This window comes from Electrona antarctica, assembly GCF_951216825.1.
Source record: "Electrona antarctica genome assembly, chromosome: 2".
NCBI lineage: Eukaryota > Metazoa > Chordata > Actinopteri > Myctophiformes > Myctophidae > Electrona > Electrona antarctica.
The window spans coordinates 33,328,729-33,353,440 of NC_136807.1; the positions used below are offsets into that span (position 1 = coordinate 33,328,729).

General features: G+C 44.8%; 1 protein-coding gene across 1 annotated transcript in view; it reads right to left on the reverse strand.

Moving 5' to 3' along the window:
• iqsec2b (IQ motif and Sec7 domain ArfGEF 2b) overlaps positions 1-24,712 on the reverse strand; it is a gene marked incomplete at its 5' end in the record, with an annotated part of 50,168 nt that overhangs the window by 9,941 nt on the left and 15,515 nt on the right. The window contains 3 exon segments of the mRNA XM_079488701.1: positions 209-1,260; positions 2,259-2,576; positions 3,706-3,988. Of these exon segments, the coding sequence (XP_079344827.1) occupies positions 209-1,260; positions 2,259-2,576; positions 3,706-3,988 (1,653 nt within the window).

A 24,712-nucleotide genomic window follows, 5' to 3' on the forward strand; every position in this document is an offset into this window, starting at 1 on the left:
AGACAAAACAAACAATATCACACGAACCTTAGTATACTTCTGGGTTGAACATTCAGCAGAAATACCCAATTTGAAGGTTACCCCTTTTTTCTCCCAATTTAGTTAACGCCTCCCTCCCTAGACTCTGTGTTGGTGGACAGGTGCTTCACCCAGTGATCTTACATGCTGTAGAGTTTACCCCCCCCCCCCCCCCCCTCAGTACTCTTACTTGTTATAGAGGTTCAGTCCGATGCGGTACTGTCGTCTTTGCACCACATCGTTGTTGAACGGTGGTGAGTCCCAGCTGTGGCGGCTCTCTCTCTGGTAGGTCTGTTTGCCCAGCGGAGGCAGCGGCTCCCGCAGGCTGTCCTGGGACGACGAGCCGGAGCTGCAGTTCACCGTCTCGTTGGAGTTGGTGGTGGAGTTGAGCGAGTCGTTGTCTCCGTCCGAGCAGCACGGCTGCTCCAGGCCGCTGGGGGGCAGCGCCGCCATCGACGAGGACGACGACAGGGGCGTGGTGGGGGGTTGCTGCGGCGAGGAGGAGGAAGAGGGCGTGTCCGGGTACTGGTGGTGGTGCATGGGGTGGTGGTGGTGTTGTGCCACGTGGTGAGGGACGTGCGTGGGTAAAGGTCTGCCGCTGGCGCGGGTCTGACCCTGTGCAGCAGCGGTGGAGGAGGGGCGGCTCCCTGCGTTGGCGGAGTGATTAAGGGTCTCCTGCGGGGAGCCGGACCCTCCACTGGGCTCCTGCTCGTAGACCAGCTGTCTGCTGAGCGAGCCACGGTCCGAACGGTCACTCATGTCCACTGAGCTGTCGCTGGGCGGCTCGATGGTCAGGAGGGGCAGATGGGCGCCTCTCAGGCGATAGTCCCGACACTCTGTGCAGGGGGTGCTGCGACGACTATTGCTGCTCCCACCTCCTTCGGTGTCTCGGCTGTCCTCGCGGACCCCGACACCCACGCCAGGGCCCCAGTACTCTGTGTCGGTGCTGCTGGGGGCGCGGTCCAGGGACAGCGGGGACGAGGGAATGCAGTCGTCCATGTACAGGGTGACGTCGCTGTAGGAGGTGGCGGTGCTGTCCCCGTGCATGCTGTGTCCCCCTCCGCCGGCCCGGGCTCTGTCTCCCACCAGACCCCTCTGGGAGGACGGGTTGCTGCCGCTGCTCCACACACACTCCCCAAAGTCCTCACCGATGGCCCCGCCCTCCCTGCTGCCTTCCTGGGAGTCGTCGCGTCCCGCGCGGCAGGTCAGGGCGTCGTCGATGGAGTCCGCCAGGGACTTCACCTGAGGAGGTGCGGAGACGGGGAGGAATCAGGGTCGCTGAACAGAAACAGGACGTACTGCAGAATGCTAATAAACACAACTACTATAACACGACACGTTTATCGTCACCATGGTGCATTTTTCACTTAGTTGTCAATGAGTTAATCTAAAGTAGCGTCCTCTGAGAATCTCTGACGGCATGGTAGTGTTTGAACAATTAGGCATTGTTCAGAATGCAGACAAATTTATTTCTCAAATCTCATCTTTAGGACCGACTGTCTACTCAGTTATTTGCAAGTGATTCGATGGGATTTGTGTATTCTATTCAGTCATCGTCGACCTATCTGCTTTTGTTACTGTGGTAACGATGGAACGACCTTGGTGTGAGTAATGCTAAACATATTGGCTATTTTCGGTGAGCGATGCCGTCATAAGTATAGGCTGAGGCTCCAGTGTCCAAGTGTCCAGACTGAGACAAATCAGATTTTAATCGCATTTCAAACCACATAAGAATGTGGTTCAAATATGCTTAGCAAAAATGTGTTTCCATGTGTTTTTGTTGTTGTTCAGACTTGATTAAAAACAAGTGAGGGGCGCTCTTATCATCGTACATCATCATGACGTAAAATAGACACTAAACCTATTTGCTCAGACACTATGATGTAAAATTCTCATTTCATTGTCAAAGGGAATTTAGTTTGTCCAGACAAAAATAGACGCTAAGCCGATTTGCTCAGACACATATGATGTCAATTCTCCATTCATTGTCAATGGGAATTTAATCTTTGTGTAGTACGAAAATAGCCAATTCGCTCGTCCACATATGATGTAAGTTCTCCATTCATTGTCAATGGAAATGTAATGTTTGTGTAAGACGAGAATCTACACTAATAGCTGAATATAAGAGGGGCTAGCGCCCCGCAAAGAAATCTAATTCTAAATCTGGATAGGCAAGAAATCTGATTTGGGCTGCCGCTGTCAGTCTGAAGATAGCTTTAAAACCCTTGATGAAGGAGTACCTGTTTGGAGAAGGAGTCCTCTAAGTGTGTGTAGTCTCCCGGGCGGTCTGGATCCGGGGAATGAGGCGGTCCCGCTGCCACGCTGTGGGTGAAGTTGGTCTGCGTCTGGGCCTGCTGCTGTGGCTGACGCTCGTCAAATGAAAACTGCAGTCTCATGTTGGACAGGATGATGCGGCGGGTCATGCGGCTCTCGGAGGCCGAGCTTCGGAGTCGCTCGAAGTTCTTGTTTATGCGGTAGTGGCGGAATGCCGTCTGAATGGTCCTGGCAGCTCTGCGGCTTACGAAGGACCCGCCGTACTTCCTCTCTAGCATCTCCACCTGGCAGAAGACGCACACGCATGCACACACGCACGCACGCACGCACACACGCATGCACACACGCACGCACACACACACCAAACATAGTGTATGTTGGCCTCCTTATTTGAACCACATAAGTGCACCCACACACTTCACTGGTTGGTTAGGAGCTTCTGAACAACCTAAAAGTGCATAACTTTATTAACCACATAAGTCCTATTTCATACTTTTCTGTTTTGTTTCCAAAAATAGTACAGGCTGATTGATGATTACTATATTTACCCAGGGTATCTGGGCTAAGCTCAAGAACTTGTTTCCAGCCAGGCCCTGCTCATAGAACATTTCATCGTAGTGGTTCAATGCCTTGTTCAAGGGCACTTCAGCGGTGGTAATTTTAACGTGTCGGACCGCTGATTCGAACTGGCGACCTTCCGGTATCAAGACCGATCCTCAATCCGTTCGGCCAGCACAACTTGTGAGTTAATTGTCTTGTTCAGGGACAGTTTGACAGACATACTGGGTGGATCGGGGGCGAACCGGTGAACCTTCTAATTACCAGAGGGCCTCTCTACCCACTCAGCTAGATGATCTTTCTTAAGCCCTAAACCACACCAAAGGGTCAAGACAGTTTTAGCGTTGTCCCTGCGGTGTGATATGTCTTGTTGCACGTTGACCCAGGTTGACCCACGTTGACCCTAGTGATTCAACGCATGGAATTCAATGGCCCAAACCACACCAAAGGGTCGTGGCGGTTTTAGCGTTAACTCCTTGCAACCGTTTGGACCCAAGGAGTTGCATGGTGACCCTTTGGTGTAGGGCTTAACACTCACGTAAAAAATAGCCTAAAACTGTGAGTCACTGGACAAAAGAGCGGCCAGTCAGTGACATTAGTTAGTAAGTATGTAGCTATGGGAAACAGTGGTACAGGAGGCATGTGGCCCATAGGTCAGGAGCCTATCTCTGTTTCTGTAGCGTGAGACGGCTTGATGTGAAAGTACATCCCCCAGCCATGATGTATACATCCCCCAGCCATGATGTACAAGTACATCCCCTGGACATGTCGCAGGGACTTGACACTCTGAGCAGAAGACCACTGAGCTGGAACTGACATTAGCGTACAAGATTAAATATATCTCTGAAATGATACCTTCTTGTCCTGCAGGTCCGTGGAGAGCTCGTAACTATCTGAGAGGACCTTGCATCTCTTGTTCTCTTCTTCTTCTTGTTTGCGTAGCGCCAGGCTGGCAGGTTGGTGGCGTGTGCGCAGCGCCCAGGCCAAGCTGGCGCTGGAGCTGGAGGCCGGGCCTCGGGGGCCCGACGGAGGGCCGACGCTGTCACTGAAGCGATCCAAACCGCGCATGTAAGGGGTCTGGCTGTAGGTGATGTCTGTGTGGCCGCCCGTCTCTGGACACTGGGAATCCCCTTCCACACTGCAGGGGGGGGTGAGAAGAGTGTAAGAGGTTGATAGTTGGAGTAATAGTCATCATAAGACTTTTCAAAGACTTTTCAAACGGCAATCCACAGAATGATTGCAGATAGAACTGACTTTAAAGTAGCACACCAGCCTTTATGACACAAAGGTCCTTTGTCACTTTTACGTTGATGGCATTTCGATTCCTCAGTAATGGATAAATTTTTCCATTACTGATCGGCCTATTCAGGATTGTTATTGAAGTCTGATGCCTCTGGAAACATATCGTTAAATCACACGAAAAATACCACACTTCATCAAAATAATATTCTGAAGGGCTTTTTTTCACACAGGAGAGGAAGATATTTTTCACTTTGCTTCATTCATGGAGTGGAGACGAGAGAGGTAAATCTTGTGCCCCGGTTCGCCTTACTTGTGCCGCCCGATGCAGTGTTGCATCAATTTGTGTCTTTGCATTGAATTAGCCCTTCACTAAATCCCACCCCAAAAAGAGATTGTCCAATGCCAATCCAAATAGTTTAGCAACGGTTGCTATGCAGGTCAAGCTTTCTTCGCTGCTAACGTGCCTATTGGACAAGAATGGGTTGGGGAGGGACTTAGTGAAGGGCTAATTTGTGCTGCATGAATATCTTCGCCTCCTGTGTGAACACTTTAGGTTTATTCTGCTCTAATCCATAAGTAAGTCCCAATATTATGCATGTGGTCACTGGTGCCATAGAGTATGTCTCCCTCTCAGTCTCGTAAATGCACAAGACTGGGAGGGAGACGTTAGCCTATATGAGAAGTTTGAGAACGCTATGTCAAAAGGCTGGTATGGGCCTTTGATCACTTAAACCCTACCTATATACTTAGTCGACCAGGGTCCCCCTGACTCCCCCAGTGCTCCTAACACCACTGTGAAGGACCACTGTTTCCCAACACTGGGTCGGGACCCATTTGTGGGTCACGGAGACAATTTTATGGGGGCGGTTATTACATTTAGTTTTTAATTATTATCATTTCGAAACATTTAAAAGAAAAAACAAATTGTTTACCCCAGAATAGGGACACACTAGGATTCAAGTGATTTAAAAAAGGTACCAGGTGAGGAACTCACATGTAGACATTCGAGCGGTGAGGAAGAAGAAGAACACGTCTTTTAGAGGACTTCATGGCGGAAATGTACCGGACAGACTGTGGAGTAACAGCTATATCATGAAAATCTGACAGATTGTTATGGTAGGCCTGGTGTCAGTCACACCAGACACTATTTAAAACACCACATGACCAGGAGAGCCAATACATGGCTCTGAACTGTAGCTGTAGCAGCTCTACCTCGGACCAGACCAACCGTATATTACAGCTTTAATGGCTTTATAAATCCAAGGGTGAGGTTTAGAGTGAATATGTGCCTTCCCCCTCTTTAAGTCAGTCCTGTGAGTTAATATACTACAGAGTTTAATAAGTGGTGTTCTCCCCCAACTCCCTCTCCCTCTCTCTATCTCACACGCACGCACACACACTCAGTTTCTCTTTACATCTCTCTCTCTCACACGCACGCACGCACACACACACACACACACCACACTAACACACTATAATGTACTGCGTACTACACAGTAACATGCCACCAGCACCGTTCTGACAGGAAAGACCAGGTTGTTAACATCAGGTCGTTAACACAGGTTTTTTGTGTAAAACACAAACCACCTGCTCTACAGAGCAGAAAATGCATCCACTATCTCTGCAGCACTAAGATACTACACATACATATACACTGATATTTAACAACTACACAACAGCAAAGCAGCTCAATAACAACCCATCAGGGAACAAACACAATTTACAATTTAGGTATTTAGCAGATGCTGTTATCCAGAGCGACTTACAATAAAACAAGGTAAATAAATACATACACAGAATGCAGAGAGAGAGCAGTGTATAGTAGAGTCTCAAGAAAAGGATACCAGGTAAACCATAAACCTATCATCTGTCTAAAGTTAACAATGCTGTCTAAATAACAATCTGTACATTGAAACTATAGGATTCCAGGTAAACAATGAACCTGGCATCTGTCTAAATAACATCTGGATTACATTGAGTAACATTTGTCCAAATAAGTCCAAAGAATGCTCCAGCGGTGCACAGCTGACTTGTGGTTCCCATGCAGTGAGTCCATTGGTCAGTCTGCAGGCTGTGGTCTGGGGAACAACTCCATGGTCACATGTTCCTGCCTACGTTTCCTGTGTCCCGCCAGCCAGGCGGCCCCTCCCCCCTGCCCCTCCTGTCAGCTGAGCCCTGTCCCATAACCAGTGGCGTATCCAGGAATGACGTTTTGGGCAGGCAAGATGTGTTAATTGTCGTCTCCCCACGCACAATCGTAGCACTAAAGGTTTTCAAAGAGATATACCTGCCAGACGAGTAGGATAAGAGGCTGAAAGGCATGCATTTACATTCCAATGGGTGATTGAGGGTCGCGCTCTACCGCAACGGCCAATCAGCTGTCCATTAATAGTTCTCAGGTCTTGTTTTTGTCCTCTTTTTTTCTCATTGTATGGATTTTGGCCAGGCCAGAAATGGATTTGGACAGGCGGACGCCTGCCCTCGCCTTATTGTAGATACGCCTCTGCCCATAACCCATAAGAAGTACTCAGATTACATAAGTCAAAATACAAAAGTTTTAGCATCAAAGTTTACTTAAAGTAGCAAAAGTAAAAGTAGGCTACTCGTTATGCTGAATGCCTGATTTCAGAATCAAGAGATTATTATTCATCTAAATCTGCAAAGCAAAGCTGTCAAATAATTGTACTGGAGTAAAACGTGCAGTATTTTCCTCTCAGACGTAGTGGAGGTGAAATATTGGAAGAAATGGAAATGCTCAAGTAAGGTAAAAGTGCCTCAAAATGTTACTTTTACGTAAAGCACTTGAGTAAATATACTTTCCACCACTGCATTTCCTCTGTGTCCCACCAGGCAGGCGGCCCCTCCCCCTCCTGAGTGTCAGCTGAGGCCCGTCCCGTAAGAAGACACAAACCCACTGGCAGTGTTGGACCCTGACAAGTATATAAAGGGAAATGTACCTTCCAGAAAACACAGCAGGCTGCGTACCTTTCTGTCAAAAACCTTCCTTGTGTGGCTGACTGTCCTCCGTTTGCACTGAATAATCCCTGCAATACACACCCATGCATGTGCAATCTCTGTCATTTTATTGTTAAGTTTCTGTGTTTATTTTTTACTTGTTTTTACTTTTTGTTTTATTGCACTCTCTTAACGCTCGGTGTCTTAATGCCGAATGTTTTTTATCATTGCTGTCGGGTGGAAACCTCATACAGTACCGTAATACCGTATGTCCAAAACGGTTATACTGCTTAGGGTTCAAATTAAAAAATTAAAAAATAGCACGTCTACAGAGCTTGTGGATCAGCTATTTTTGCTACTTTCTTGTGACACTGTAGTATGACAAAGTAGGGCATTCCTTTACGGGAAAAAAAACATAACATTTTAAAATATAGAGAGGTTTCTGCCCAACAGCATATGTAACGCACTTTGAATTACCTTGTTGTTGAAATGTGGTACACAAATAAACTTGCCTTGCCTCGCCATGCATGTGGGGAAAAAAACTAAGGATCGAGAGACTATAAATGGATAAATGGACATGGAGGATCTTTACTGTGTCGTGGGTTTGTTGCCCTGCAGGTTATTATAAGAGGCCATATTGCTGAGGGCTCACAGTGAAAAGACCAAGGTCCTTCCTCCCTCTAGTCCTGTCATTGTCCTGTTCCGTGGACTAGTAGGGATTTCCTGTTAGTGTTGAGGAGTGGGCACATAACATGACATGGTGGACGGAGGGCGGATGAAGAACAAAGAAAGAAACTCACAGTAGTTTACAGTTGACAGTTATGTTGCATCTCATTTAACACAACCACCGGCCACATAGTGAAGAGATGCTTCACAAGAATACAAATGATAAACTAACAAGTTATTGTAATTACAAACTAACAACAATGCAGGCCCCAGAATTCTGTATAAGCCTTCATACTGTGTAGAAGTGTAATAAAAAAGGGGAACAACAGTGACATCTACTGGGGAGTATGAATCCCTGCAAGTTCATGCATTTTAATTCCTCCTACTATAAATGCAGCACGTCTCTGTACATGTGTGTATGTACGTACGTACGTACATCTGTAATCCACGTAACTCTAGAACCATTCGCCCCACCAACTTCAAATTTGACACACGCATTCCACACCACCACAGGGAGTGCAGTGCCCGGCCTTGATTCGGTCGGATACACTGTTGTCCAGAAACACCACAAAAGGCTCTGGTCAGGCTCTGCCAGTGGACCTAAAGAGCCTATAAGTCCCCTCACATGTACAATTCAATCAAGTTCTTTCAGCAAATAAGCAATCAGTTGTATGTTATGCCTGTCTACCGTATATCTATGGCTCATCTTCATCATCAGCATCATCATATCGTTGCTGTCGGGCAGAAACCTTATATCTGCTTTTTGTAAATGAATGCCCTACTTCATTGTACAAAAGTGTCTTACAAAAGTGTGAGCTTGTAGTCGGTCATTTTAGCTATTTTTAAAACATCCTGAAAGTTAAAGTGAAAGTGTTTAATAAGTGTGTCTGTGTGTATTTACTGTATTATAAATATTGAACCAACGAAAAGTATTAACAAGAGTAGTAGTGGTAACTGTAAGCCTTGTGGCCTATCTCCTGTTTCCCTCTTATATTTTTATCCCATGATTTTGCAACCCATTTCTTTTCACCCAGTGTAAATTATCTATTCTAATGTAATCCTGGGCGCTACACTTCCTCTGCCAACCTGGGGGGGCAGCGGACTGACCTCATGCTTCCTTCTATGTATGAGGAGTCCAAGCTGCTTCTTTTCACCTGACAGGGGGAGTTTCCCCGGCCGGATGTAGCGCGTGGAAGGAACACGTTATTCCGACCAGTTCCTTTCCAGTTTAGAGACCAGGATTACTGCATGTTTTTTGTGAGGGTACCTACTACCTACCCTAGGGGACACCGGGAGAACATGTAAACTCCACACAGAAAGGCCCTTTCGCCAACCCCGCCTCGGGTATGGGCACTGGTGACGCGGAGGAGAGAACACACCCACAGCGTCCCCAGCGGGAATCGAACCTAGGACCTTCTTTTTGTGAGGCGACAGCACTACTGCCACTGTGCCCCTATCTCCTGTGTCTGTAGCATGGGGTGGCTTGAGATACTACAAGTACTGTACACCCCCTGGACATGACACTAGTAGTATGTCACAGGGACTTAACCCCAATCCAACCTTAATGCTGAGTGCCAATAGCAGGGAGGCATTGGGTCCCATTTTGTGTCTTTGGTATGACCCGGCCTAAACACCAACCTACAAATCTCAGGGTGGCCGGACACTAACCACATGGCCACTGAGCTGGTTAGCAAGAGCGTGGCATCCACAGGTTATTTTTTCCATTTCCTGTAAAGTAATGCTCTTGGACATACATGGTTTCCATCCGACAGTGAGAATATCATGTTTTGTTTCAACTTTTTGTGCTACTGCTATGTTAAACAGAGCTCCATTGTAAAAAAATATCTCATTGGGACTGACCTGTATCAAAAGATATTAAAAATAATAATAATAAAATAAACATATTATTGCTCTTCTCCTAGAAAGATAACACTGAGATGATGCTTCCATCATCTCAGGTTGCTTGGTGATGGTTGCCATGGGACCTTTGTGGGTGGTGAGGCAGTTGTTAGGATGAAGGAGCATAGTTGCCATGGCAATTGACTGTTGAACCAAAACTGGTGAACCTGAGGATGTTTTGGTTTAGTTCACTAAAGGTGAACTAAAGTGAGGATGCTTTGTGAGGATGCTTTGTTACAGGCCACAAGTAGCAAAGCATGCATAACAATACTAAATAGCTCTGATGCAATATTTCATTGAGAAAGCAAACTACAAAACAAAGTTTCAGCAGCTAAGCTGCTTTCATCAGGGTTGATCTGATGTAGTAATGACTGTCGACAACACCCTTTTGTTGGGTGTGGAAGAACCACAATTGCTAAGAATGTTATTTTGATAGAATTGATGCTGTTTACCTGGTAGCCTAATTATTTTTGTTGCTTATCAATGCCTAAATGTAAATTGTGACATGATCAGGATGCTTGCCTTCTTACAAACTATATATTCATACAGCATAATACAATACTGTACCATATTTTGTTGGGATGACTCATTGAAAACCAAATATAGACTACATATTGTCAGACTTTTACTGATACTAAGATGCTATATATGTACTGTATATAGTAGCATAAATAGAAAAACAATACTTTTATTTTTATAGTTACTGTGTGTTATAGTTACATAGTGACTGTGTGTTATAGAGTGTCCCGCCCCCTTTCAGAACGATGAGTGGCCCAGGAAATAATTCCCCATTCATTTTCCCCATAGGCTTTTCAAAAAGTATTTATTTAAAGACGTTTACACCGGCCCAGGCGGTGGCGTAACCGCCTGGGCACCCGACTGGTAATCCAGTCGCAGTGTGCCGCGGGTTCGACTCCCGAGCCCGACACGGCCTTTACTGCATGTCTTCCCCCATCTCTCTCCCGTTTCCTGTCAGCCTACTGTCTGTCCCTTCAAAAACCAATAAAAGGCGTAAGCCGCAAAAGAAATATCTTAAAAAAAAAAAAAAAAAAAAAGACGTTTACACCGCGGACGAAGCCAACTCAGATCGTGAGCCGATCAAATAATTAAAAAGAAGAATAAAAGACAGGGTACAACACTTTTCGTTTTGTTTTTCTTCTTACTAATTATTTGAGCGGCCCAAAACGTTTATTGTCATGATTTGTCACGAGCCGAGTTGGCTTGTAAACGTCTTTAAATAAATACTTTTTGAAAAGCCTATGAGGAAAATGAATGGGGAATTATTTCCTGGGTCGTTCTGAAAGGGGGCGGGACTGCGACGCTCTATAATACTGTGTTATAGTGTTTGTGGTGCGGCTGCAGGGTCAATAGGTCCTACTCAGACGGACATGCGGACAGACGGACAGACGGACGGACGGACAGACAGACACACATTGCTGTGCATAGGACAGTGTGCCAGCGCTCAAAACATGTATCTGGTAGAGTTCATAGGTTTAGGTTCATGATTTGTAGTTATTACACTGGCCCGGGGTGCAGTCTGGAGAAAGGGAAAAGAAAGAGAAAAAGTTGCACTTTTTTTTTTGTTGGTAGACAACCTGCATGACAACATCAGCAGGAGCATTTCATTGAACTGGTTCCAATAACTGAATCCAGGTTATACCGTACATTACATGGCATGCCATACATACAGTATGACATCAGAGCATCAGGCCATAATCCTCACAAAATACACCACACGCACTCCTTATCACAATGGAGAAATCGAGCCAAAAAGAAATAATTAAAAATGTTTCTGCTATGAGGTGTGGCAGTGGAGAGGAGTCTAGAGACTGTTGAAGAATTACTTGAAGTACCAACTATGAAGACACAATGTTACTAACCACTACCCAGGTCATATATATATATATATATATATATGTAAAAATAAATATAATACAAATAAATCATAAATATAAATATATATAAATAATAATAATTTGGGTCCATTACAAACAAGCCGCTCTCCAGTAAGTTAAACAATCAATTAAACTGTCTGGCATCAATACATAATATTGTTGGATGTTAAGGTGGCTGTTGCCTTTAAAAGTGTTCAAGCTGAAGCACTGCATTATCTGATGGTGTTGTGTGAAAATAGCCCATCTACAAGCTCATGCTTTGTGAGCTTGGCAATTTAGCTATTTTTGGAAAACAAACTTGTGTTACTTTGAAAATTGGGTTAACAGTGTTTGTGCATTATTAAACATGACTTTCATGAGGTTTTACCCACAGCACAAGGAGGGAGGCAGTAATGATTGTGGTGAGACTAGACAAAGTGAGGATGATATATGAGTGCAAAAACTTTGTTGTATAAATCATGAGCATGCTAGTCACAGACACGTTTCGGCCGTGAGTGGCCTTCATCATGTGACACGGTCAGCTGGCGGCCGAAACGTTGTCTGTGACTAGAATGTCACAGACACATGAATTTGAATATACCGTAATAAACACTGTTGGAGCTAAGGCTGTGTGCGGACTTCTCCTTTTCCTGTATGCATCAACGTTTGGTCCAGCACCAGCGATGGGACTGGATGTGCACAAGCCACCTGTTTTTAAATCATGAGCATGGCCATATCACAGCTGCTATCTGCACCTCATTACTTATGCAGGGAACACTGTAGTCCTGTTACAACCCCATGGAAACCTTCTCTGCATGGGACAGTTCACTCATAACATCTTGCTCTGACTTACACTACCATACATACATACTGTACCACACGTGCAGCTTTTCCTTTTGGGAAACCTTTTTTTTCTTCTTCAAAAATATAAAAAATAGACAATCTGCTCAGTAGCTTGATGCGTGCATTTTGAACTTACAGGAGTAGTTCACCCAACAAAATGACTTATTTTCTATCAATTATGGACCCCATGACGCCTTGAATTCATGCTGATTTGTTGTTTTTCAATAATTTGATGACCGGGTCATCGGTCAATAGGAGACTTAGTAGGAGACTGAAAGGACTCCATCAAATCATATCATTGGCTTAGGAATGCGACAAAAAAACAAACACGTGAGACTTCATGGGGTGTGTAATTGAAAGACAATAGGTAATTTTTGGGTTAACTACTCCTTTTAGTGTGTGTGTGTGTGTGTGTGTGTGTGTGTGTGTGTGTGTGTGTGTGTGTGTGTGTGTGTGTGTGTGTGTGTGTGTGTGTGTGTGTGTGTGTGTGTGCGCGTGCGCACGCATGCGTACGTACGTGCATGCACGTGTGTTGCTGCCACTTAAACCACCACAGGATTAGAGAAGAGTTTATCTGGTATCTTAGTCACTTCGTAGCACTTAAGTCTATTTTCGTTTCCATTTATGCCCTGTTGTTTGTTGTCTTTAGGGTTAATGTTGTTTATTCTTATCTTGCACTTAATTCTCTCCATATAATAGCACTTGTTTTCACATAATAACACAATGCTAAACGGTTACTTCACGTAAAAACACCTTCAGGAGGCTGAGAGGTTGACATCTGGAGTCGAGATGTCAATAACTGCTTTGAACTGAAGCTTCATTTGAACAGGAGCATAATGCTCCCTCAGCCCTATGTTCCCTTAGCCCTAACCCAAACCCAACATCCCCAACCATAACATCAGTGCTAAACTGAGGGAACATATTGCTGACCCCATTCAAACTCCCAGCACAAGGCGGTGTCGCTTGTGTTCAGTTCAGTTCATTCCATTCATTCACAATTAGTGTCATTTGTCAAAGCGGCCTGCAGTAAAACACATTTCTCAGTAATTACTTACCACCAGACAGCTTGTCCTTTCAAACGCATGCAGAATGCCGTCACACAAGGTGCATCTATTGACATCACATGGGGAACTTGTCCATTAACGCAGCCAGTAGGCTTAGTCAGAAACTGAAAGCATTCTGTCCACCACGAGAAGAAATAAATATTGAACCGACCTATAATTATTCTCTTTGTCGAACGTGATTCCGCTTAGAACGGCCAAACAGAAAGAAAACAATCCCATCATTCATGGGTGGGCTCCCGGCATTCCAGTGCCGCCAACACGATGTCCTCTTAGTCATGGAACTCTGACACAACGTTCACTTCTGTACCCATTTATCGTTGCCCTTCAAACTGCCACTGGGGTTTAGCTAATGTTTGTCAGTGAATGCAGACTTTGTAGTCAATGTATTAATCCTAACTTAACACATGATCACATGAACAAATGTGTGTGTGCATGTGACAGATGTGGAATGACAAGAAAATATATTTAAAATAATTGAAAGTCATAACTTGATGATGAGAAGTTTTGAGATGAAAGTCGTGTGCCCTTGTGTTTGTGTAGCTACATGGTTGAATAGTGACACATAGGGTGACTTAACATGCTGTGACATTGAAGTGATGGGTCGGTATGACGTGGACATTAACAGGTAATAACACCTTGCTTGTTGTTGTTGTACTTCCTCTTAATTTTCAGCTCTATTTCCTTCTACTCAAACAGTGAACAAGCTATTTCATAGAGTTATAATGTCATACTCATCAAAAAGGGACAATCCCTGTAAAGTTACCAGCTCTGGTAAGACTAATATGTATTAAAACGTTCTAGTCATTTGTGTATAATAGAACAAACAATGGAGGTGCGTTCAAAAGCCACAGACTGAATGTTCTGTGGCACTACATCAAACACATCATCAGAGCAACAATCAGGAACACTGTTCAGACAGGCCAGTGAGGTCACGATACAGACAATAAATACTAAAACTACAGACAACTCCACATGCTACAGACATTACACGGACTCCAGTCCAACACACTACACAGACACACAGCAGTCCAACAAGACATGTCGTGTTACTGGAGTGGAAAGTGGACGATCTCTGGTGTCAGTTTGGGTGACAAATAAAAAATGGTCGAGTTCCTACCATACTGCTGCTGTCAGGGAAAGGTCCAATATTAGCTGGCAGAGTGTGATAACAAACTCTCTCTCTCTCTCTCTCTCTCTCTCTCTCTGATGTCTCCCTCTCACGCAGTCATGCTTCTCTCTCTCACACACACACACACACACACACACACACACACACACACACACACACACACACACACACACACACACACACACACACACACACACACACACACGCACACACACACGCACACACACACGCACACGCACACGCACACGCACACGCCCTCCTTGCTCACCCTGTAGTTCTGTACAGGCTACATTCTTGACAGTCTTTGACTGGCTCAGCCTCTCCCCTGCAGCGCACCTGTCTCTATACACACCGTCTGTTACACAATGCAAACCCAAACACAACATACTGTATGTAATACTTCAGTGGTTCTCAACCTGTGGGACGGGGACCACTGGCTGGCCAGGAGGGCATTGCAAGTGGGCCCCGATTAATTAACAAAACATTAAAGATTGTATTCATGACATGAATATTACCAATATATAAGAACTTAAAGTATACTATACGTGAGCTACATTGACCACAATGGATTGATCATTAAAATAAACATGGTCTGAAAGGCTGCCGTGTTGAGTGTTCAGATGGGTGGGCCACAAACACTTTTCAGATTTTCAAGTGGGCCCTGATGTGCCAACACAAACATTAAACGCCATTAACAATAAAGAGACAATATGACGTAAACGACACATTATGACGTACATTTTCCCTTTATTGTCAATGCTTAAACAAACTTTAAACTAAAGACAAACATTAAACATGTGTATAGGAGGGGCTAGCGCCCCTCAAAAAAGATGGAGAATCACTTCTGTACATGCATGATTTTAGGCAGCGATGGCTCCAGAAAATTGTGACTATGGGGGGGCTGACTATTTAGAGCGGGGCTAATGCATTTTGGTTTACATAGAAGTCAGTCAAATGGGCTAAGCCTCCACCAGAGGGGTCTAAAGCCCCCCTAGCACCCCCTGGACAGAGGTACAAAATAAGAACACTTCCCCATAAGAGGGGATGAATACAATACTATGCCCAGCTTTCCGGGTTTTGTAAACACAAACATTGAAGACAAAAGTGAAGACGGAAAAGTGAGGACGCAAATTGTGATTGGCCAGAATGAGATGATTGTCTGTCTGTATACATGCACACATTCTCAATAATGACAATGAACAGGTTGGTCATATATGATCAGTATCTGACAGGCAGTTATACACATTAATGCAATGATGTTGTTGTTTTCTGTGTTTGTTTGTGTGTGATTGAAAATAAATGGTATTCTCTTAACACATTTGGGATGAAATTAACACGTGTACAACATTCCAGTGGCTGAAGCAACTCAACCCACAGGCTACATAACTCATCATCAATTACTCATTCTCATTACATAAAACAAAAATGATACAGAGCTACAGAGCTTTAATATGATCAGGACCTCTTGGGGTCTCAACTAATGCTTAGTATATACTTTTCCGTACTATGGATGTTGTCGCACAGCGCCGCGTTGTAAACTTTTGTTGAGTTGTGGGTGTGCGTTCAGCACAAAACACCGTTGTACGATGGAGCATACATTTAAGCATTGGAACACAGTCACAGTGTGTGGAGCTAATCTAACATAATAATGGTGACAGAACTGTGTGCACAAACAACAAAGTGACAACTGAGCTCATGCAAGTAGACATAACTCAACCCTCCATCCCATAATAATATCACAATGTGATCGTTAGGAGCAGATAACATTGATGGATTCTGACAGCTGGAAAACAGAAAACACCCCAGAGTCAATCTCACATTGAAATTAATTAAGTGTGAATCAGTGGCGAGACCACATGATACACGGATGAATAAATGAGGACAATATAACTTTAACAGGGAGAGAGGAATATGCATGCGTGTGAAACCTCAGTCAAAATAACACAAACGTACTCCCACTCAATATTACAATAATGTAATTATAGATTCTGCTTGGCAATGAAACACTGACACATTTGTTTTTACCAAGTCAACTAAAGTACAAGGATGCCGCTTGCCTAAAAGAGCCGAACAACCCATCACAGTGTGACACGTTTACACTCCGCACCAAAATTAAGAAGATGTATGGAGTGATGATGTTTCCTCTCCCAGTAAAGTTTGATCATTCATCTCTCCATCACAGGAAGACGTACTGTACGAGAGGGAGGTCCTCGGTTAGTTCATCGAGAGGACGGGCTGCTGCAAGCTGACGCTGCAGGGCAACAGAACTGATGGGCCAACTCATCCCCCTCATCCTCCTCTCTTGGAAAACAACGGGGACGAGTATGGAGACAGAAAGACAGAGACGAGTATGGAGACAGAAAGACAGAGACGAGTATGGAGACAGAAAGACAGAGACGAGTATGGAGACAGAAAGACAGAAAGAAGAGAAATGGACAAAGACAAAAGCAGTGAGGAAGTGTGAGATATTACGTGAGAAGAAAACAGAGAAAGAGGAAAGACCTGACATCTGGAGACCCGAAAAGCATGCAGAGACAGAGGACAGGTAAGTATTCTTACAACTAGAGAACTCATACAGAGAGCTTGTGGAATTAATAAAATGCCATGGCCAGTAGGTGGCAGTATTGGGGCATCAACTGTCTTGCACTGATGCAGGTGTCACAGGACATGAGAACATGGCTGATGGAGATCATAGGTGAAAATTCACCGGATGAATTTTTGTACTCTCAAGTAAAGTGTTACCTCCATTAGAACATGACTCATGCACCACCGGTGAAGTGGTCTCTTTCCCTATTCAAAGCTGTCACATTTACAAGCAGCAGGATACTACACAATTATAATATATTATAGAATTCATGCTGCGTGCTGAAAACGATCCAATGTGAGCCTTGCAGGTGTAGAAATCCGAGCTTGTACGAATGGAACCAAATGGATGCTCACAGGTCTATGGGTCGGGGGTGGGGGGTGGGGGGCTTGGTATAGACCAGTGGTTCCCAAGCAATGGACCCATCTTTTGGGTCATGCAAACACTTCTATGGCTTGCAAGTTAGTAAATGTCCACTTTTTTAGGAGGGCCTCCTATGTCCAGCTTTTGGTGTGTGTGACAAACTTTGTCCTAACACAAACATTAAATGCCATTGACAATGAATGGACAATTTTGAGTGTTTGTGTAAACACAAACATTGAAGACGAAGGTGAGGACGCAAATTCTGATTGGCTGGAATGAGATGATGTATGATGATGTAAGAGTGCCCCTCACTTTACACGGGTAATAAAACAACCAAATCCATTTCTTAAACAAATTTAAGAAAATAATAGTGAAAATAGCAGACAGCAAGCTGTGAAAATAGCAGACAGCAAGCTTGTAGAGCGCCTATATTTTAAATAGGGATTGATTACATTGATAATGTAGGCTATTTTTGTAAGTTTGGGTCCTGGGAGACACCAGGTGACATGCAAGGACAGGTGTTCTTACAGGTGACATGCAAGGACAGGTGTTCTTACAGGTGACATGCAAGGACACTGTGTTCTTACAGGTGACATGCAAGGACAGGTGTTCTTACAGGTGACATGCAAGGACAGGTGTTCTTAGGGACCAGTCGAAATTTAGAAAAGGGGGCCCTGGAGGAAAATAGGGGAGGGCCATGTCTTTTTAATTTTAGTCAGAGGGAGGGTGAGCTAATTTTATTTCGAGTCCAAGGGAGGGTGATCCAATTTTGATAATAAAATAGTCCGGGTTTTATATATATATCTAATACTACAGCTTTTCTGAATTAAAGTACAACTTTGGTCAACGATACCCCTCTGTTGCTTTCACTTGGTTCTTCCCAACAGGACCGGTTTTCATTGTTCCCCCTGTGTCAATCATTGTGCTTGGCCTATCCAAGTGTGTAAGTACACACTACAACCCCAACTTTTCAATAGCTTCCATATAGCTTGCTGTGTTAGGTGTTAGACTACAAGACCATTGTCCGCTTTGGCCGTGAGACACATACATTTCCTCCAGGGGTACCCCTATTTAAATTTCAACCGGTCCCTTACAGGTGACATGCAAGGACAGGTGTTCTTACAGGTGACATGCAAGGACAGGTGTTCTTACAGGTGACATGCAAGGACAGGTGTTCTTACAGGTGACAAAACCGTGACATGCAAGGACAGGTGTTCTTACAGGTGACATGCAAGGACAGGTGTTCTTACAGGTGACATGCAAGGACAGGTGTTCTTACAGGTGACATGCAAGGACAGGTGTTCTTACATGTGACATGCGAGGACAGGTGTTCTTACATGTGACATGCAAGGACAGGTGTTCTTCCAGGTGACATGCGAGGACAGGTGTTCTTACAGGTGACAAACCGTGACATGCAAGGACAGGTGATCTTTGACATGCAAGGGGACGCTGGAGTGGATTCAAAGTGATGCTGTTGTGACATTTGGTAGAAGCTCCTTGGGTTGTATTTCTACCTGGACACGATAAAGGAAGTCCAAATACTGTCAAGTTTTAGTATATAAATAAATGCAAACTAAGGCACAGGTCGAAATTTAAATAGGGGTATCCCTGGAGGAAATTGATGTGTCCTGATATACAAAAATCGCGAAAAATTGTCTTATGTGAGGTCTGAACTTGCGGCCAACGCGGACAATGGTCTCGTAGTCTAACGCCTAACACTGCTGGGAAGAACCAAGTGAAAGCAACAGAGGGGTATCGTTGACCAAAGTTGTACTTTAATTCAGAAGAGCTGTAGTATTAGATATATATATAAAACCCAGACTATTTTATTATCAAAATTGGATCACCCTCCCTTGGACTCGAAGTCAAATTATCTCACCCTCCCTCTAAAAAGAGATGGCCCTCCCCTATTTTCCTCCAGGGCCCCCTTTTCTAAATTTCGACTGGTCCCTAAGTGGTCTCAAATTTGTTTATGTAGGCCTACTTATTAAGTCGGGTGGTTGAGGTGTTACCACAGGCTCTATAATACCTGACAGCGATTCCTGGGTCGATTCCCAGTCTGGGCGGCCCTTTACTGTATGTCACTGCACGACTCTCTCCCTGTTCCCCGTCTTTCTACACTGTAAGTAACTAACTATAAAGCCCCCCCCCTCCTTTTTTTGAGGGCTCCTATGCCCAGCTTTGTGTGTTTGTGTGTGTACCGTAACCATTTGAGATGTATGATGATGTATGATGATGTATGATGATGTATGACGATAAGAGCGCCCCTCACTTCACACAAGTATGATTTTGGGACTGATTAACCAACATGCGGACACCCACATATCGAAGCAACTGAAGAAGATTATCGGCAATATATATAATATTTGTACTATCACAGCCAGGTACTGTAGCTTTATATATACTGTATAAGTCACGGTTCTACCAAAGCTACATTACTTTGTTTTTTAGGGGGTAGTGTTGGTGGTGGAAGGATGGGAGAGGGGGGTGGGGGGGTTCCCGTTAGGAGGTTCTTATTTTCCAGGCCTCCTTACCTGTCGTCCCCCTGTAAGCTTTGTTCAGCGGAGGGGCAGCAGTACTGATGGAGGCTGATGAAGCTGTGAATGGTCAGACTGGAGGGGAGAAGCGTGGCAAAGGCTGCACCGCGCCCCCTGGTGGGGGTGGTGGGAGCCGACACAGGCTGCCGCGAAACTGATGGCCTGACACCGACAGGACAGACCAGAGAGGACGGACGGAAATACAGACAGACAGACAGACAGACAGACAGACAGACAGACAGACAGACAGACAGACAGACAGACAGACAGACAGACAGACAGACAGACAGACAGACAGACAGACAGACAGACAGACAGACAGACAGACAGACAGACAGACAGACAGACAGAGAAAGCAGAGAACAGAAAGATGCACGGTCAGAGCAAAATAACTGAGATGAAAGCAGAAAGAAGAAGCAACATGAGGCAGCAGCACATTGACAGAATAGTGAAAGAATGAAACACACAACACAGAGTAAAATGTAGATATGTGACAATTTATAGCATACACTGTGGCCTGCAGAGGATTTAAATCTTAATTTACACTCCATCGCACAAGCCAGCGTCGTTAAGCTTGTGATCAATTCTTGTCAGTGAGCGACACATTGTACTATGAAGTATAAATTAGGCTTAACTCTCTGGGTCCCAGCAAACGGAGGAGTGCTGCGTTCAACTCCACCTCCGAGTGTGTCAGCTCAGCTGACATCTTTTGATCCACATTTAATGACTCAGAGAGGGAGAGCCGAGGAGACAGGCGACTCAACCTAGAGAAACTCATGCATGCATAGTCAAACACAGTCTGAACACAAATGTAGACAAAGTCATTAAACAAGGCAGAGAAAGAGAGACTGAGACACACGTAGGAAGATAAATGTTATACCCAATTCCCACCAAAATGTGTGTGTAGGCTATAAACGATGCACATTTTTAAAATGTGGGAAATCCTAAAGCTAAAAATAGCCCAATTGACTCATTTGCCAGGCAGTATACGAGTACGTCTTTCTGTTGTTTTTTTCTTTTCTGGTCACGTTTAACGTCACAAATGTACTAGATCACTGGTTCTAAAACAGTTTCATTTCAAGGACCTCCATAACTCCGAGTATCTCAATGAAACCTTTTGTCTCCACAAGATCCCAAGATCCCAAATCCCACCAAAGTGGGCGTGACACTATTCAGGATGGAAGATGTTATATAAAAAATCACACCCGTGTGAACTGAGTGGTGCAAGGTCTTATATAGCCTGATCAGCTGTGGTCACTGACGTAATGTCTCATTCCGGCCAATCACAATGCACCATGCTCATTTTTTGGAGACAGACACGTAAACGGACAGACACGTAAACTAACAAAGCCAGTTGTAGGAGTGGTTTACACACTCAAAAAACTAACAAAGCCAGTTGTAGGAGTGGTTTACACCACTCAAAAATAAAGAACCGAACCAGTTCTAGAGCCAAAGTTATTTTGGTGGAAAAGAGGCCTGAGGGTCCTGCCCATATAAGCGTCCCCCAGGGTCTGGGTTGCCACACGTTTACTTTTCCTCTGCAAATATGAAAGATCTAGATATTTGCCTTCCAATAATGCTGACAGGGAGAGGAGGCTGCGGATGGGATTCCCTTAGCAACTAGAGGGGTTGACCTTTTCATGCGCCTGGCTGTGACACTGGTCACTTGGCTATTATCTGTCTCTTGACAGGGGCCTTGTAAGGTGTGCTGGGGCGTGGGCAGGCACGCCTGGCTGCAGCCACTCCACCATCGGCAGTCTTCCCTATAGACAAATTCAGAAACGGGTCTCATGGTCGCAGCTTACGTATTTCCTGTAGGCGGAGCCGACATAGCTGCGGGGTAAACCTGCACGTCTTCTTTTCGCTCCTATGCCACCAAAATGTGGAACGCCCTACCAACATTAAGACATGCGAATCCCTTGACTCCTTCAAAACCGCTCTCAAAGGGCACCTACGGATGGCTGCAATTCGAAACTGGCCCCCGTAAAATCTGAATCCCCCCCCAACGCCCCCCCCCCCCCTTTTTCCCTCACTGTATATGTTTCTTTTCCCTTTTTACCTCCATTATGATGAATTCCTGTTCTGTTCTTTGTCTATATAGAAGTGTCTATTTGTACGTCTCTAAATGTTTTGATGAATTGAACATGGTGGACCCTATTGTAAACAAGTGTAATGCTTAATTGGGTCGTCCACTCACAGTTAACAGCCTTTGTATTGAGTTTGTGCTTGAAATGTACTGTAATTCTGCAAACTGTTAATAAATATTTCAATCAATCAATCAATCAGTGAATGGTAGAGTGACTGATGTTAGTCTGCCTCAAACGTTACTCTTTTACCTGCTTTTTACTAACACTAACATTACAAAGATGCCCAGAACATCGGGATGAACCTGTGTAGTTTATGGCTGCTCCAACCTCCAACAGTAGTGGCAACATTCCAAAAATAAATAAACGGAATGTCAAAATATCCACTGCGGTGGCTGAGACCAGAGCCATAGAGTAATGGTTGAGACGAAGCAGTGATCGATCAAGTGATCCTTGATCGATCAGGCCATAAGGCCGAGAGGAGATATCACAACATATTCTGGGTCTAATTTTCCATCCACACGTGGTTGCTATGGTTCTGCTTGTTCGAGGGTCTCTCTGCAGGGTCTCTCTGCAGCCCAGCAGCCTCTGCTGTTGCCGTCTAAGGTACAGCTGGAGACACAGCTGAGCACACCTTTGGTTGTTGGTTGAAACCCGGTTCAAAGGACGGTGAAGTATTGTAGAACAGTGCATGTGAATCAATCAGCAGTGAATTCAGGTTGTGCAGGGATGTCGATGCTCGGATGAGAAAAGACGTTTTTGCTTGTAATTGCGGAATTGCTTGTAAATGAGCCTGAGATCTAGAAGACAATTATTGCGACCATAGGTCGCAGATTACTATGAAAACCTGCAAAACCGTCAGGCCACCATATACGGCCGTCAGTCCGTCACAATCTCCATATTAGATCTTCATATATGAGCCGACCTGTTCTGACATTCCATATGTTGATCCTTCCCCATCCATCCTTCCTCTTCGATGTCTCCCTTTTGACTGATACCTGTCACTTTAAACTCTAGATGGGCCGCTCCAAAGTTATTAGTGCAGCCGTGCCCGGCAACCGGCAAACCGGTTCTCAACACGCCCGAAAATGAAGGCCCGGCCCTACCTGGGCCCTCATCAAACCCTGTACACTCAAGCCACTGCCCCCACTGCCACCCTTAGATCTCCATATATGGAGCTGACCTGTTCTGACATTCCATACATTGATCTGACCTCATCAAACCCTGTACACTCAAGACATGCTCCATATATGGCCAGTACAGAATTCATTCCATAATGTTGATCTGACCCCCATGCCAATGCGCCAGCGCTCGCCCAGAGTCTGCAGTCACTCAGGCGGATGCGTGGATGCGACCTCACCCTTTAGGTCGCTTCTCTCCCTCAGGGCGTCTTACTGGTTTAGTTTAGATTATAGAGAAGTTGTGTATAGTTTTTCATTGCACCCCAAACTCCCCCAGGTAGCGAGAGTTTGTCAGTTGATATTGTTTGATCCACATTTAATGAGAGTGGGAGAGCTGAGGCGATACGATAAGACAACCCACCAAAACTCATGCATAGTCAAACAGAGCCTGAATTCAAAAGTAGACAAGTCATGAACGTATCAGATCAAATGTTTCAATTAACACTGAGCATTACCACTGTGTATCCTGATGCTTGCAGAGAGAGAGAGAGAGAGAGAGCACTTATCTTCAATAGCGCATGAGTCACAATATAATGGATATAAATGTCCTCAAAATGCATTGCACCTGCATCAGTGCATGACATTTTGATACCCCGGTATTGGGCCAATACTGCCACCTACAGCTGCAGTGTGCACAAGAAAGTTGGGTGTTGATCGGTCCAGTGGTTTGTGAGATTAGCTCCAGGCAGACAGACAGACAGAGACCCGCTTATAGACGGCTACCCCGTCCAGAGCCATGCCATAAAACAAGGAATAAAATAAACGTTTGACTATTGCCGAGTCATTTGTTCGGGGAATGAATGCAGACTGCAATCTTTAACATTAAAGACAGAAGTCAGATATGAGCGGGTGTCAGTAGGTTAGGTGTTGTTTTTTTGTCTAACAATGCCCGTCACTGTAATGCTTTACTTAATCCACTGTTTCTCAATATCGGGTCCGGGGCCTGCCAGGGGTCCAAATAATAAGAGTATAAGTGAATACTGTATATAGGCCTATACAATGGAACCACATGGACCCATAAAGGCACTATACAGTAGTTGAGTTCAGTGGTTCTCAACCATTTTAATTTCAAGGTCCCCACTTTGATTATGCATTAGGCCACAAACTCCCATTTGATACCATTTGTTTCTCTAGTACCCCAATCTGCACTGTAAAATCAGACCCATAAAGGCCTGTTTATACTTGTATAGTGATAATGTGACTACAACATGACGTTACACCGCGGTGGTAAGCGCTTCACCTCTCACCCAAACACATCTCTCTGTCTAACCACCGTTTCAGTGGTCACCTTATCACCTAAAGCTGGGTGTCCGCAGAGCCCACCCAAACGTGCGTCCTGACCCAATCAAAGGTTATGGGCAATAATCTTTGATTGGAGTTGCCCCACTATAATTTAGTCTGCCCACTCTAGTGAGGCAGGCTAAAACCGACCCTGTCCCTG